At 33.2% G+C, this 14,916-nt stretch overlaps 2 protein-coding genes across 2 annotated transcripts; both read right to left on the bottom strand.

Moving 5' to 3' along the window:
* Positions 1-1,000: 1,000 nt before the first annotated feature.
* On the bottom strand, positions 1,001-1,967 carry LOC107961916 (germin-like protein subfamily 1 member 11). The gene is made up of 2 exons (XM_016898090.2): positions 1,762-1,967; positions 1,001-1,663 (listed from the first exon to the last, which is right to left on the bottom strand). Exons 1-2 carry the CDS (start codon positions 1,886-1,888, stop codon positions 1,125-1,127), a joined length of 666 nt encoding a protein of 221 aa, XP_016753579.1. The 5' UTR covers positions 1,889-1,967; the 3' UTR covers positions 1,001-1,124.
* Positions 1,968-4,615: 2,648 nt separating this feature from the next.
* On the bottom strand, positions 4,616-7,321 carry LOC107963094 (uncharacterized). Its single transcript, XM_016899682.1, has 5 exons — positions 7,317-7,321; positions 7,183-7,235; positions 5,784-5,942; positions 5,240-5,679; positions 4,616-5,086 (listed from the first exon to the last, which is right to left on the bottom strand). Exons 1-5 carry the CDS (start codon positions 7,319-7,321, stop codon positions 4,616-4,618), a joined length of 1,128 nt encoding a protein of 375 aa, XP_016755171.1.
* Positions 7,322-14,916: the final 7,595 nt, after the last annotated feature.

Here is a 14,916-nt window from a genome sequence, read left to right as displayed (position 1 = left end):
AAGGTTAAATATTAAATTTCAACATGAATCTCTCCAGTACTCCGACAGGTAACTACTTTTTTGAATAGATTTAAAAATTTAAAAAGTACAAAAAAGAAAAAGTGAAAATTTGTCACCATTATAATCATGACTGAAAGAGCAGTGGATGATAATAGATTGTTATGTCACCCATCAATAACAATATTATAGGGCCTACGTTTGTTTAATTAATTAAATTCATATCATTATTTACTACTAAAACATGAACATTCTATCCATAACAAAAATGTAAAAATAAGACAAGAATATTTCAACTCAAAGTAAGACCAAAGTCCCACTCCCATGTTCTACGGTTTGACTTGCTTTGCTATTTGCTATTTTATTTTTTGGCACTATGTAGATTTTAAAACATAAAACTATATTTCATCAATAAAATAAAATAAAATAAAAATCTTTAAATTTTAAAAAATTACCCAAATACTTTATCATTAGAAAAAATAAAAATAGCGAAAGACTTATAAATAAATATAAATAATTTTATTCAAATATAATTAAATATTAATTATAATCACTGTATTTTTTTTAGGTTTTGAGTTTAGAGTTTAAAATTTATATCGAATTTCAAATTTATATTTAAATAAAATTATTAATATTTATTTATAAGTGCACCACTAATTTTTTATTGCACTGATGTTAATGTGTCGTGTTATTGTTCATTGACGATGCAATGCATCAAAAATTTGCCCTAATCTAACCTTTTGTTTTCAAATTCTTTAAATAATTTACTTAATTATTTTAAATAGATCCAATTTTAAACAAAAACTTTGGCATTAAAATATTTATTCTTTTTCATTCACATAACATAAATTCTAAGTTTTATTCAAAGAAAGTGTCATTGAAAAACGGTCTGTGCATTGTGCATGCCTAGATACGAAAGATGGTTAACAAATATACTGTGTATGAGATACTTTTGAATTTCGCAAATGGTTTTAGCAAACATAGATAAAAACAGAAAACACACTAAATCATGAACTTGTACATTAAATGACCAAACATAGACAAAGTGGGAGGTGCAAGCATTGAAACAACGAGGATACAAAGGAAAATGGTTCAAAACAAAGTAGCAAAGAACTAAATTTATCTGATCAGAACTGAGTTTGAAGATATTCCACCATTTTCTTATCAAGTTTGAAGGCCTTAGCAAGGACTTCACTATTGATGGCTGGGTTGGAACCAAAAACAGCATTGGCTATAGTTATAACTCCTGGGTTTTGGCTGCTGAGACCAGCAAAGGCAATGGCATTGGTCTTCCCGATATTGAACTGGAAGTGAATGAGGCCAACAGGGAAAACAAACACATCGCCTGTCTTCAGTACTTTGGTAAATAATCGGTTATCGGGGTTCGATGTTACAAAGCCAACATAGAGTGTACCCTTTGTCACAACTAGGATTTCTGTGGCGCGAGGGTGCGTGTGAGGAGGGTTTTGACCACCATTAGGTGCATAGTCGATTCGAACCAATGATATACCAAGAGTGTTAAGTCCCGGTATTTGATCAACATTAACAGGAGTAACTCTTGATCCCACTGCATTGGATGTGTTTCCTGGTTTATCAAGACCAGAAAAGAAGAAATCATCTGCTGTGGCAAGTTTTGGATCCTTGCACAACTTCCCATTTACAAATACTGCATGAAAAGAGAGAGAGAGAGTTTTAGCTAACATAAAATGATACAAATAGTAGTGTCATTATTATAATGAAATGGCACAAATTCCTATATACTACCAGCATGCTTGGTGCTATTGAGTGCAACACAAAAGTCCTGAAGAGGGCTAGGATCTGAGGCTGAGGCTAATGTGACACCCAATATCAATAGGGAAAAAAATACAAGGAAATGTTGAACTCCCTTCATTGGGATCAATATTCTAGCTATATATCTACTTCAATTACTTGTTAGCTGTTGATTGAAGGATGAGAGATCTTAACGGAAGATAGGTCTATTTATAGATGGAAAACCTGTGAAAGTGGTCCTCATTTATCTACATGAAGCAGGTGAAAACTTGCTATATGCCTAGATGGCTATGGATTTTATATTTCCATGAAAAGAATATTCCTCAACAACTGCAATTTTATTTTTCTTCCTTTTCTGTCTGATTCTTTGCTTTATCCTAGATATATATTTCAAGGTTATTGGTCGTATGTTTCCATTAATAACTTATGATTAGGATAATGGACGTTTCATTTATCCAAAACCAGACAGAAATTCGTATTAATTCTGCACCATTTATGAGAGTAGTAGGTAGCAGAAGACAAACTAGAATAAGTAATCCTCAAAGACAAAACACCCAACCAGCTAAAGGAAAAACCACCAAATGGACAAAACAATGCTAAGACAAAAAAAAAAAGCAAGAAAATTAATGACAGAACAGAAGATGCCGTAGTTTATGCCCCACATATATGTTTTTTTAACGAGTGCCAGAGTGCGGTTCCTCCATGTAGTAATAATACCTTTCACTCCATGACTCAAAAATGACTAATAAAGTTGTCAAATATTGCATTTAATACAATTTCTAACCTCAAAGAGTGCAGTTATTCGTAAAAGCCTGAGTTAATTAATTACAATTATAGTCATAATAATACATTTGTATTTACAATCGAATGCACGAATGGAATGATAATTAAAATATATTTGATTGAGATTCACACATAAATTTAAATTAAAAAATATATCAATTGTGTCTAAATTTTGATTAAAATTATATTTTAGCTCTTATATTTTTAAAAGATACATAATTGTTATTAAAGTTATCAAAATATTATATTTTGATCATTCATTCGTTAATTTCTATTAAGAGGATGATGTGAAATGTCCTCCACTATTTTTTGTTTTATTTAATGATGATGTGTCGTGTTATTATTCATTGATAATGTATGAAACTTATGCACCGACACTGCATTAAATATTCTCCATTATATTATATTGTTCAACCACTACTCTTATTTATGCCAGTTTTGCTTCTATATTGCATGTTGAACAAGAATATTTCGGTAGATGTATAGGTGGTGCACTGTTGGGGATAGACCCGATTAGGCAACGAACAAGTAAAAATAGTAGAAAAAATTAAGAAATTGTACACATAAATTTAACGTAAAAAAATTCCTCCAAAGAGGATAAAAAATCACAGGCAAATGTAATTTTACTATAATGGAAAAAGAACGAAAAATACAAAAGATGAGATAAAAACTAAATCCCGAAATCCAAAAACAAAGAACCTTCAAAACGTAAACACAAAATTTTCTAAAAATGTTATAAATTCTAATATTTAAAAAAGTCTATTTATAAGTTAAATTCGTAGGTAAAATAATAATAAAACAATCTAAATTAATTAGAGTTTGACTGAAATAAATAAACAGAGTTTAACGCATAAACTTATATATTATCGATACATCAAATATAAATCAACCTTCTAAATAATTTTGGTGAATTTCTTCTATTATGGCATCTCATTGGGACCTAAAAAAAACACGAAAGCCCTTCTCCTAACAGAAAACAGCAGGCCAGAAGGAGACAAAGAGGAACAAGTTGAACCCACGAAAACAAAATGAAACCAGCAATAGGAAAGGCCATCGTAATAGACAAACTAAGGCTACAGCAAGAGAGCAAGCATCAAATACAGCAGAAGCCAAAATTTTAGGCCCCATTTCTGCTGACAAATTAACCATTGCAACTTTCAATTACTCAAAAAAATTCTCTTATATATGAGGATAGAAAAAGCTTCATGTTGAGACACCTTTCAATGCGCACTTTGATTTATTTTGGTTCATATTTTTGATAAGAGAGTCGGCAGGTGATATATAGCAGAGCAAATACTCTTTGCAATTAAATTTTAAGCAATAAATGTTTCATGAATAGCAAAAACATGGAGAACATTAATGATTTGGCAAGAACTTGCCTAACTTATATTATTATAATCAAGAGGAAATAAAGAAGATGAGTTGTTAATAGGTGATTATGACATTGAACCATAAATATTGATAAAACCAGTCGGACAACATATAACAAAACATAACATTGAACAGAACTAATGTCCATAGCCGACTGATTCAGTCCAAAATTTTCTATCTTAATAACATAAATTAGGCTGAGTTGCCTTTAATTATTCTTAGAATTAACAATTTGATTTTTTAAAGGAAGGATCGATCGTTACTATTTATTCTGTATATATTAGATCGGGTTGCGAAACTTTTAAATTCGAATGATTTTTTTTAACGTAAACAAGTGTTAATTCTTTGCGAATATTTTTTTCTTATTAAACAAATCAAGTTAACGTTTTTTAAAAAGCATGAACGATTTAACCGTAAAAAAATTAAAAGAAAAAATCACATTATATAAAATTAAATATTTCTTTCCAATATGCAAAAAAGAATAACTAATACTATATTAAAAATTTCATAAATATCATTATAATTCAAAAAATTAAATTAAAAAACTTGGCTTTAGTCCTATTTCTCAATACTAGGCATCCTAAGTTGCATCCTTCGCTTTTTCATAAGATCGAACTCATCAATGATAGAATCTGTTGAAAATTCTCGAGCTATCTCTTTTTCAATGTATGCCACCAAGTGAGTTGAAATAAAATCATCCTCCATTCTGTTGCGAAGCCTTGTCTTCATTTTTCATGGCTGAAAATGCTCGTTCGGTTGTTGTAGTAGACATGGGAAGAGTTAGCATAAGACGAATAATTCTATCAAGATGATGATAAATACTTGACTTATTTGTCTTAGCTAGTACTTGAGACAACTCGATAACTATAGAAGCTTTTTGTAATTCTGTGCTCTGATGAGCATAAAGTTGAAAATGCTCCAATTGAATCTTCATGTGTAGCTTTTCTTGCTCTGTATAATCATCTGGATAAAAATAATTCATAAGCTTATAGATATCTTCCACCGAAAAAGCTTTGTAATTATCGTGTGGATCCAAAGTGGAGCTAAGAACAAGTAACTCCACTACCTCATCATTAAAGGGAGAATTCATTTTTGTTAGCAATGAATCAATACCAACAATGAATATATCAAGCCGATAGTGATGCTCAATTGTGAGGTTTTCTCTCTGGATACAAGACCGACCTCGACCAACTTTGTATGGAGCACTTAAATTGGGGACTTCTATCTCATGATCTTTACAAAATAACTTCACTTCCTCAAATAAAGGATACCACCCATGTTCTCTGAATTTCTAGAGAAACATTTTAGTTGATGACACCAGCTGCATTGCGTTTAGTATATCCTGCGGTTTATACTGCAATGCTTCACAAAGATCATCAGTGATTCTAATCATCTCAATCATGAAATGCAAGATGAAAACAAATTTAATGGATATCATTGCATCATATATTCCATCAACTTCACTTCTTTGAGTAAGGTTGCCAGACTTAATGATATCTTGTAATACAACACAGACGGAATCGAACATCCTTATCAAGCTATTGAGAGAAGCTAAATGAGATCCCCATCGGGTATCGCCTAGACGTTGGAGAGTATCGACTTGATTTTTCCCTTTGCCAGTTTCAAGCTCACTAGTGTCAATCAACTTCGCGATATGAGATGACTCAGTGTCTCTTAATTGTTCATGCCACTTGTTTGAAAAAGCAGCCAAATTGATTATATCAGTCAAGTATAAAACAATTGACAAATAGGAATAACCTCCTTAGATGCAGCTACTAGATTTAATTGGAGACGATGAGCGAGGCAGTGAACATAGTATGCAAATCAACACTTTTTAGCAAATAATGCTTGTAAGCCATTACATTCACCACGCATATTACTTGCACCATCATATTCTTGACCATGAATATCATCCACATTAAGGCAATGAAGTAAAAGAACTTCATGGATTGCCTTCTCCAAAGCTAATGATGTGGTGTCCTTTACATGAACCAAATCAAAAGATCGTTCACGTATAAAACCTTGTTTATCAACAAACCATAAATTACTATTTGTTCTTTCTTTGACTCGTTACGAGCTTAATCCACTATAATGTAAAACTTTGAATCTCCAATCTCTTCTTGAATTAATCTCTAAATTTTACTCGCCAAAATAGAAAGAATGCCCTTTTGAATAGTCAGACTGACTGTAACACCCTATACGCAGTTCGATTGTAAGACTCGAGCTACGAGATGCGACAAATAAATTCAGAATAATCATATGCAATTTAAAAAATTGAATGATCATATAAATACACACATTAATTCTTAAAAATGAAAACGAGACTAAATTGAGCTTTAAAATAAAACAGATTAGATTCGTGCATAAAAAAGGACCAAACTGTAAATTTTTTAAAGTTTTGAATTAAGTATCGATATTTATGTGATAGGTATCGATACTAAAATTGATATTGATACCATTTTGGTATTCTTTAATTTGAAAACACTGTTCATTTGGTCAAGTATCGATACCTTGGTCCCTGCTATTAATACTTTTATCCAGATGGTCAAAAATCACTAGTTTGAAAGTTCATTTCATGCCCAAACCTATATCTTAATTCATGGATACAACTAGGTACACATATGACCTGCATAAAACTCACTCAAACCATTACAAACATGCCATGATTTAACCATGACATATTGACCATCTTACTTATCATAATTAATAACTAAGTATACAATTAGGTATCATAATCCTAATACTAACCAATATGCCATTTGGAACCATCACAACCAAATTCAAAACTTAAATTTAGTTATACATACAAGCATGTATCATAATAGTAAAATTTACCTTTGTACATAATCAAAACTTACCATATCATTGAAACAATTTAATTTAATGAATGCATATACTACATCTATCAATTAACATATTTACCATACATTTCTCCCAAAATTACCATTTCTCAACTAATTCATGATCCACAATCAAGCATACCATCACCACACATACTATCATCATTTACCCTATATACATACCATAATAATCATTAAATTTATCCTTATGCATGACAACCTTTATAACAATTTTCAACTTCAACATATAACTTTAGACCATCAACCCAAAATAGCTTATGTACATATCGTATAACCATTTAAAACACAAACCACAATCAAGAACTAAAGTACTAACATTCAAGATTGATAAAAAATGATTCACCTATATACATGCCACAAAATCTAGTTTTAAATGATAGAAAGACTACTAAATCATTACCAGGATAGTGTGAGCTTCTCGATGATCCATCTAACATGTTCCGCAAGTTGACACTATAGGAAAAAAAACAAAAAAATGAAGTAAGCTTTAAAATTGCTTAGTAAGTTCACAGGTATTAAAACCAAGTAACTTACCTCATGTTATAATTATACACTACATGCTACTTAGCTTGATAAAGTTTGCCTATCATGGCAAATCACATATCAAGAAGGTGAGCTCAACATTTATCATATATATATTAACTCAATTATATAACATTTCAATTCACTTAATTCAACATTTCATTATCATTCATAAAACAAATAATCATTTAATTAATTCACTATCTTAATCATATCATAAAATCTATTTACCTGTAATACATCCCATTTCAAATTTATGCCAAACATTATTTTTCATTTTATAGCTTGAATTCTCCATCAGATTTATATTAAATCATATAAACATCATTCCCATTCATATAAATTCATTTTTATAAAAATAAATAAATAAATATATATATCAGTTACTAATTTAATGTCAATTACTACTTCATTTCATAATACGAATTATGAATCACATATTATCTCAATTTCCAAATTCATGGATTCATTGAATATAATCAACCTGTAACACCCCTTACCCATATTCGACACCAGAATAGGGTACGAGGCATTACCAGAACACATACACTTGTAAACGTATTGAACCGAGTTATAAAATTCATTAATTATTAAAACTTTCAAATTATTAACATGCTTTTATAATTCTTCACAATATAAATAATGCAACATTTCCTACCAACCACAATCGAGCTTCCGATAATCATCTCACTGCATCTAATAATTGTACATATTACCAATAATAATTCAATTTCAATAATAAAACACATATCTATATAATATTCATCATCAAATAACATTCACTTTAATTAAAATTATACAGAATATAGTTCATACGAACTTATCAGGCTAAATTGCAGAAATACCAAAATTTAGAGACATTTTGGTAATTTTCTATTTTCTCGAATTTCCACCCAATCTTGATCTAAATAAATATTTCAATCAATTTACTAATTTAAATAATAAAACAATTCATTTCATGCAATTTGGTCACTTTTTGACATTTTTACAAATTTACCCTTAAAGTTTCACATTTGTTCAATTTAGTCCCTGAACCTAAAACATGTAAATTGGTCATTTTTAATGAAAACTCATGCTAGTTGAATAATCATATATTTTCCTCCTCCTCTCCATTCCACATCATTAATGTATATAACATGCTTATAGGTAACATTAGCTATAATTTCACGATTTACTTATATATTCATTCAAAGCTGTCCAATTGAGTCATAGTCACTAAATTATTTATATCTTGAGCTAAAGAACTCCAAATTAAGATCCGTTAATTTTATTTGAAACTACACTCACATATATTCTTACCATAAAATTTTCAAAATTTTTGGTTTAGCTAATAAGTATAGTTTATTCTTTAAAGTCATCCCTGTTCTGCTGTCTGACAGTCCCGACCCTTCTTCACTAAAAATTAATTATCTCCTCGTACAGAATTTGAATGATGTTACCGTTTATTTATATTGAAAATATAATCATTAATGATTTAAAAATATAAATTTAAGTCTCTAATTATTTTTCTCCAATTTTTTATGATTTTCCAAAGTCAGTACAGGGGAACCCAAAATCATTCTGACCTTATCTCACAAAACCTATTATATCTCATAATTTAAAATTACATTGCTTAAAACGTTTCTTCTATGAGAAACTAGACTCAATAATATTTAATTTCATATTTTTTTCATCCTCTAATTCCATTTATACGATTTTTGATAGATTTTCAAAGTCAGACTACTGCTGCTGTCTCAAAACTATTTTAGTGTAAAATGTTGATAACTAAATTTATAACACTTTCCTTTCCTTTCTCTTCTATATTTTCCATCACTTTCTCTTATTTCCCTTTACTAACATAACAATAATATATAACCTTATATAATGAAACTCTACCTTAACGTTAATTTCCTACTTTTTCAATAATATCAAACTCAAAAGTATATAAAAATCTTGATGTTCTTACCTTATGCCATTGATTTCAATCTTTAACTTGATTTTCTCCCTCCCCCAGCTTCTATTTCTTGAATCTAACTTGATATTCTAGCTCCCCATAGTCTCCTTGTTATCTTTCTCTCTTGATGAATATGGAAATTCTTTTGATTTCTAAGTGAAAATGGTGAGTTTTTGGTAAAATGACCAAATTGTAAAGAAAAGAAAGTTTCTCTCTTTCTTTTCTCTTCATACGTTAGTTGCATGGGAAAGAAGATGATATTCTTCATATTTTCTTCCATATATATACACTAAATAAAATAATAAAATAATAAAATATCATTTAAAAATCAAATTAAAACATTAATAAACTAATATTTATTTATTTAATCTAAAATATCTCCAACATCATCATTATTTTCAAGATTTCTCTTTATTCTAATTGACCATTTTGCTCTTTAGATCTTTTAAAATTCCATCCTTGAGTCATCACTTAATTTGGTAAAATTACAATTTAGTCCCTCATAATTCTTCATCTATTCAATTTGGTCCGAATTCATCCATCTTCCTTAGTTTCTAGATTATTCCACCCTTAAAATATTTACACTATTGGTCCCTCAACTTTTTCATATTTACACTTTAACCCCTCAAATTTTGAGTATTTACTATTAGGTAACAAAACTTTTCTCATTTTTGCAATTTAATCATTTCTTGAATTAATATGTCATAATATACTTTCCAATGTTGACATAACTCAATTACCTTTTTTATCACTTTATTTCCTTGTCGGATTTGTGGTCCCGAAATCACTGTTCCATCTAGACCCAAAATCGGGCTGTTACACAACCAATGTTCCCAACTCATACCACAATTTCATATTCCATTTCACATTTCACTTCCATTTCATATAATTTGCCATTTCAAATATCAAGTATTTCATTTTTACCATTTATTTCTCTATTAACACGACTCGGACTCGGACGGACTCGGACTCGGACTCGGAGGTCCCAAGTTCAAGCATTAGCTTGGGCAAATTTTTGGGTTTTAAATGAATAAACCTCTATCTCTAACCAGTAGGCTTATAAATAAATGTTGGTAAAATATTACAAAATGGGCCTGCTAGTTTGGCGGTTAAGTGGTGAGTTAGTGTGCTAAAGGTCAAGAGTTCGAGACTCTGCGCGAACAAAGGATTTATTTTTACTACTTGCGTCGTGTGAGTGTTGTAGGTTGACCAAAATGCTGTAGTTTGGGGAGTTTAAGAGTGAATGAGAGTGTGGTGGACGATGTAGTGGAGGAAATTAAGTGATAATGAGAGTAGTGGTGAGATAATTAAGGGATTTTGGAATTCTATCAAAATCTTTTTGTTAATTTCAGTTCATCCAAAATTCTATTCTCTCTTCCCCAAAATTTCTTCCATCGTTTTGACGTTTATTCACCCCTTTTCTGCCGAATTTTCATTGTTTCCTCCTTCTTTTCATTTGATTTCTTTTGTGCCTCCATCGTGCTCGACGATTGAACTTGATCGATTCGGTAAGTATTCGTTTTGCCACTTTCTCTCGTTCTGTGGTTGGTTTTCTGAAAAAAAGGTTATTTTGGTTCTTTTGAATTAGGTGAAAATCAAGTAGCGATAGGTGCTTTTGCAGAGATTTGAACTTTTGGGTTTTCGGTTCGCTGTCGGTAAGTGACCGAGTTCACTTTTTCAATATTCTAAGATTTTGTTGTGAAACATTCTCAGTTTAGTTTTTGAATGTACTGTTAAAATTGGCATTGGTAATGTCTATTATAGGTTCTGGAGATATGGGATTACGTGTAGGAGCGAAACCATAATAGGTGTGTACTTGATTGTGCAAAAAATAAAGTTTCGACGAAAGTTGAAAGCCAAACTATCGACGCCACACAGGCGTTTGGTCGCCCGTATGGTAGGCCGTGTGATAATGAGAGTAGTGGTGAGATAATTAAAAGATTTTGGGATTCTATCAAAATCTTTTTGCTAATTTCAGTTCATCCAAAATTCTATTCTCTCTTCCCCAAAATTTCTTCCATCGTTCTAATGTTTATTCACCCTTTTTTCTGCCGAATTTTCATTATTTTCACCCTTTTTTATTTCTTTTATGCCTCTATCATGCTCAATGATTGAACTCGCTTGATTCGGTAAGTATTCATTTTGGCACTTTCTCTCGTTCTATGGTTGGTTTTCTAAAAAAATGGTTGTTTTGGTTCTTTCAAATTAGGTGAAAATTAAGTAGCGATAGGTGCTTCTGCAGAGATTTGAACGTTTGGGTTTTCGGTTCGCTATCGATAAGTGATCGAGTTCACTTTTTCAATATTCTAAGGTTTCATTATGAAATAATCTCATTTTAGTTTTCGAATGTGCTGCTAAAATCAGTGTTGGTAATGTTTCTTATAGGTTCCGGAGAAACGAGGCTACATGTAAGAGCGAAATCGTAATAGGTGTGTACTCGATTGTGCAGAAAACGAGGTTTTAACAAAAGTTGAAAACTAGTCGATGTCACACGGGCGTTTGGTCACCCGTGTGGTAGGCCGTGTGATCGAACATGGGTGTGTGATTGACGAGGTTGGTCATGTGCGATTCATGGGTTGAGCCGAATTGGGCCGTGCGGGCCACACAGGCACGTGGGCCCCACATAGGTGAATCACACGGGCATGTGAGAATATTAGGACAGGTCATGAGATCCAGACGGCTAAGCCATTTTGGGCCGTGTGGGCCACACTGGCATGTGGGCCTACATGGGCATCCAACATGGGCCATGGGCCCATTTTCACTGTTTGACTGCTAAGGTTGCACGGGTCGCCCAAGTTGACTGTGAACCTACTGAAGGGTCGGTAAGTTTACCTAGACCCCTAATTGACTGAAATGATTGAAAGACTATTATATGCTTATATGAGATAGATATGTATATCTGTATGTTGAGCATGTTATATACACTATATTGTTTATACATGATACCATGACATGTCTGTATGATGCATTGCACTGGGTTAGGGACTAATATTGATTGGAGGAACTGTACTGAAAGGCTTCAAGCCTAACTCACTGGCAGCACAGCTGCAACTACTGTCTAGTGTTGCATTTAGTGCTATTTGGAGTGTAGGGATGGGTGGGTTGATTATATCCCTACATGGAGTGTAGGGTTGGACAGAGATGGAGTGTAGAGGCTGGTTGCGTAGGATTTTATAACTGCAAAACTGTCATTGTTACTATACTGTGATGGGCTAAGACCCTAATGCTTACTGATACTGATACTGAAAAGGGCTTAGGCCCAAACTGAGATTAACTGTTATTGTCTGTTTGTTTGCATGGGGATTACCCACTGAGTTTACGTAAACTCACCCCTTCTGTTTAATCTATACAAGTAATCCCCAGACATAGGCGGCTCGGTACGGCGGAGGACTCAGCGGTGGCCACACGACTCCTTTTTGCTATTTGATACTTATTTACAATTATAAGTTTTATTTTGAGGTATTTTTCTTTAACAATGGCCTCTATGGACTTTTACCTAAAATTTGGATTTTATACTGTTTTTTATTTATTTCTGCTAGAAGTAGGTAAAACTTGGGTTTCCAAAAGAGATGAATGTTTTCTGTTTATATCTGCTAGAAGTTGGTAAAACTTGGGTTTCCAAAAGAGATGAACGTTTTATCAGAATACCACGCGCATGCAAACTATTTATAAAAGCTTCCGCAAAGTATAACATTTTAAAAATGAATCACGGTTTAAGAATTAATGAAAGATAATGATAAGTTCTAAACAGAAAATGATTTTAGCAATGATATAATTTTCAAACGCACTTCTATGTGACATCGCTAGATTCAGCCATATCGTCTATGCTGGGTTTGGAGTGTTATATTTAGCGGTATCAGTGCCAGGTTGCAAAACTTGGCTGTGGATTTGGGTTTAAAACTTGGTTTTAAAGCACTGATTTCTGAATGATTTGATACATTTTTAAAACTTGGTTTTTAAAGCACATCGAGTCTCCGACGCTGATCCTGTAAGTCCTCTGAATTGATATCTGTTTAAAAACTGAAAGTGCTATAAATAGTATAAACTAAGACTACTATAGATAAACTGTACTGAGAACACTCAGGTTAGTGTATACTGATACTGCAGTAAAACCAATAAACACTGGTTGACACTACGTCGTACGAAAATAAACTCTAAACTACTGAAATTGTTTCCATAAAACATCTGCTAATAACTATTGAACTGTAAACTGATTCTTAAAACTTTTAATACAGATGAGTGTGACTAGACGATGAGCGCATGAGGTACTCGCAGACGGGGTACTAGAAGCTGAGGTATAGGCCATAGAGGGGCTCGAGTTGAGTCCTCTTCACTGGGCAGTATGCCAAATCTAGACACTAGTGAGACACCGATGTCACCTATCACTAAGACTAGGTCACAAAACTGAGTGGCTGGGGACGACGCATTGTCTCAAGCCATGTTAAGGATTCTAAAGAGGGTCGTTGGGCCCAATACTAGTGCTAGAGGCCAGGGGTTGGTTATGGAACAACTCTGGTCTAACGGAGCTGAGCTTTTTAGGGGTATTGTAGGAGTTGCCCCTAATGTGGCTGACTATTGGATAGAGGCCACAGAGAGAATTATGGATGACTTGGACTGTACCCCTGAGAAAAAATTAAAGGGTGCTGTATCGCTGCTACGAGATAAGGCTTATAAGTGGTGGCTCACTGTTAAGGAAGACATTCAGCTCGATCGACTAACCTGAGAGTTCTTTAAGACCATTTTCCAGGGGAAATATGTGGGGCCAGCTATATGGATGCCCGTAAGAGAGAGTTCTTGAATCTAACTTAGGGGGATAGATCAATGGTTGAGTATAAGGTTGAGTTTTTACGATTGAGCCGCTATGTACGTGGTATGATGGCGACTGAGTACGAGCGATATGTTCGCTTTGAGGATGGCCTCAGGGATAAACTGAGGGTTCTGATAACTCCACATAAGGAGCGAGATTTTGCTGCATTGGTTGATAAGGCAAAGATTACCGAGAAAGTAAAACGCGCTGAGCGTTAGAATTGAGAAAGAGGTAGGAATAAGAGAGATTCAGAGCCTTCGAGTTCCATTCAAAGGCCTAAGAAAAAGACCAGAGTTGATGGGACGATTAGGGTTAGGGCTCCCGTTGCAGTTACTAGACAGCCGCTGTGTACTGTCTGTGGTAGGCGCCATCAGGGCGAGTGTTGAAAAAGAAGTAGGGAATGTTTGAGGTGCGGTTCTCTAACACACTGTATTAGAGAGTGTCTGCGGAGGTTCGATCAGATGCAAGTTCTGGGTAATAATATTGCACAGCCACCAAGAGTAGTTCATCAGTCACCGAGAGGCCGGGGTCAGGCCAGAGGTGGTAATGGTTTGGGCTGTAGTCAGAGAGCACTGGGCAGAGGTGTTAGACATACTGAGGCGAGGCAGTCGACTCTAGTTTATGCTGCTCGGCACTGAGAGGATAAAGATTCTCCTGACGTCATTACGGGTACGCTCTTTATTTATAATGTACCATATACTATACTGATAGATATATGATCCACTCACTCTTATATACCTTATACCGTATCTGAAAACTTAGGTATACTGGTTGAGAGCACTACGAGTGAAGTCACTGTACTGAGTCCGTTGGGGCAGTCAATAAGGGTTAACAAACTGTTTAGAGATATTCCTCTAGAGGTTTAAGGAGTT

Source organism: Gossypium hirsutum, chromosome D11, assembly GCF_007990345.1.
Source record: "Gossypium hirsutum isolate 1008001.06 chromosome D11, Gossypium_hirsutum_v2.1, whole genome shotgun sequence".
NCBI classification, from domain to species: domain Eukaryota; kingdom Viridiplantae; phylum Streptophyta; class Magnoliopsida; order Malvales; family Malvaceae; genus Gossypium; species Gossypium hirsutum.
Note: the sequence above shows the minus strand (reverse complement) of the source record. Positions and strands in the feature narration are given on the sequence as shown.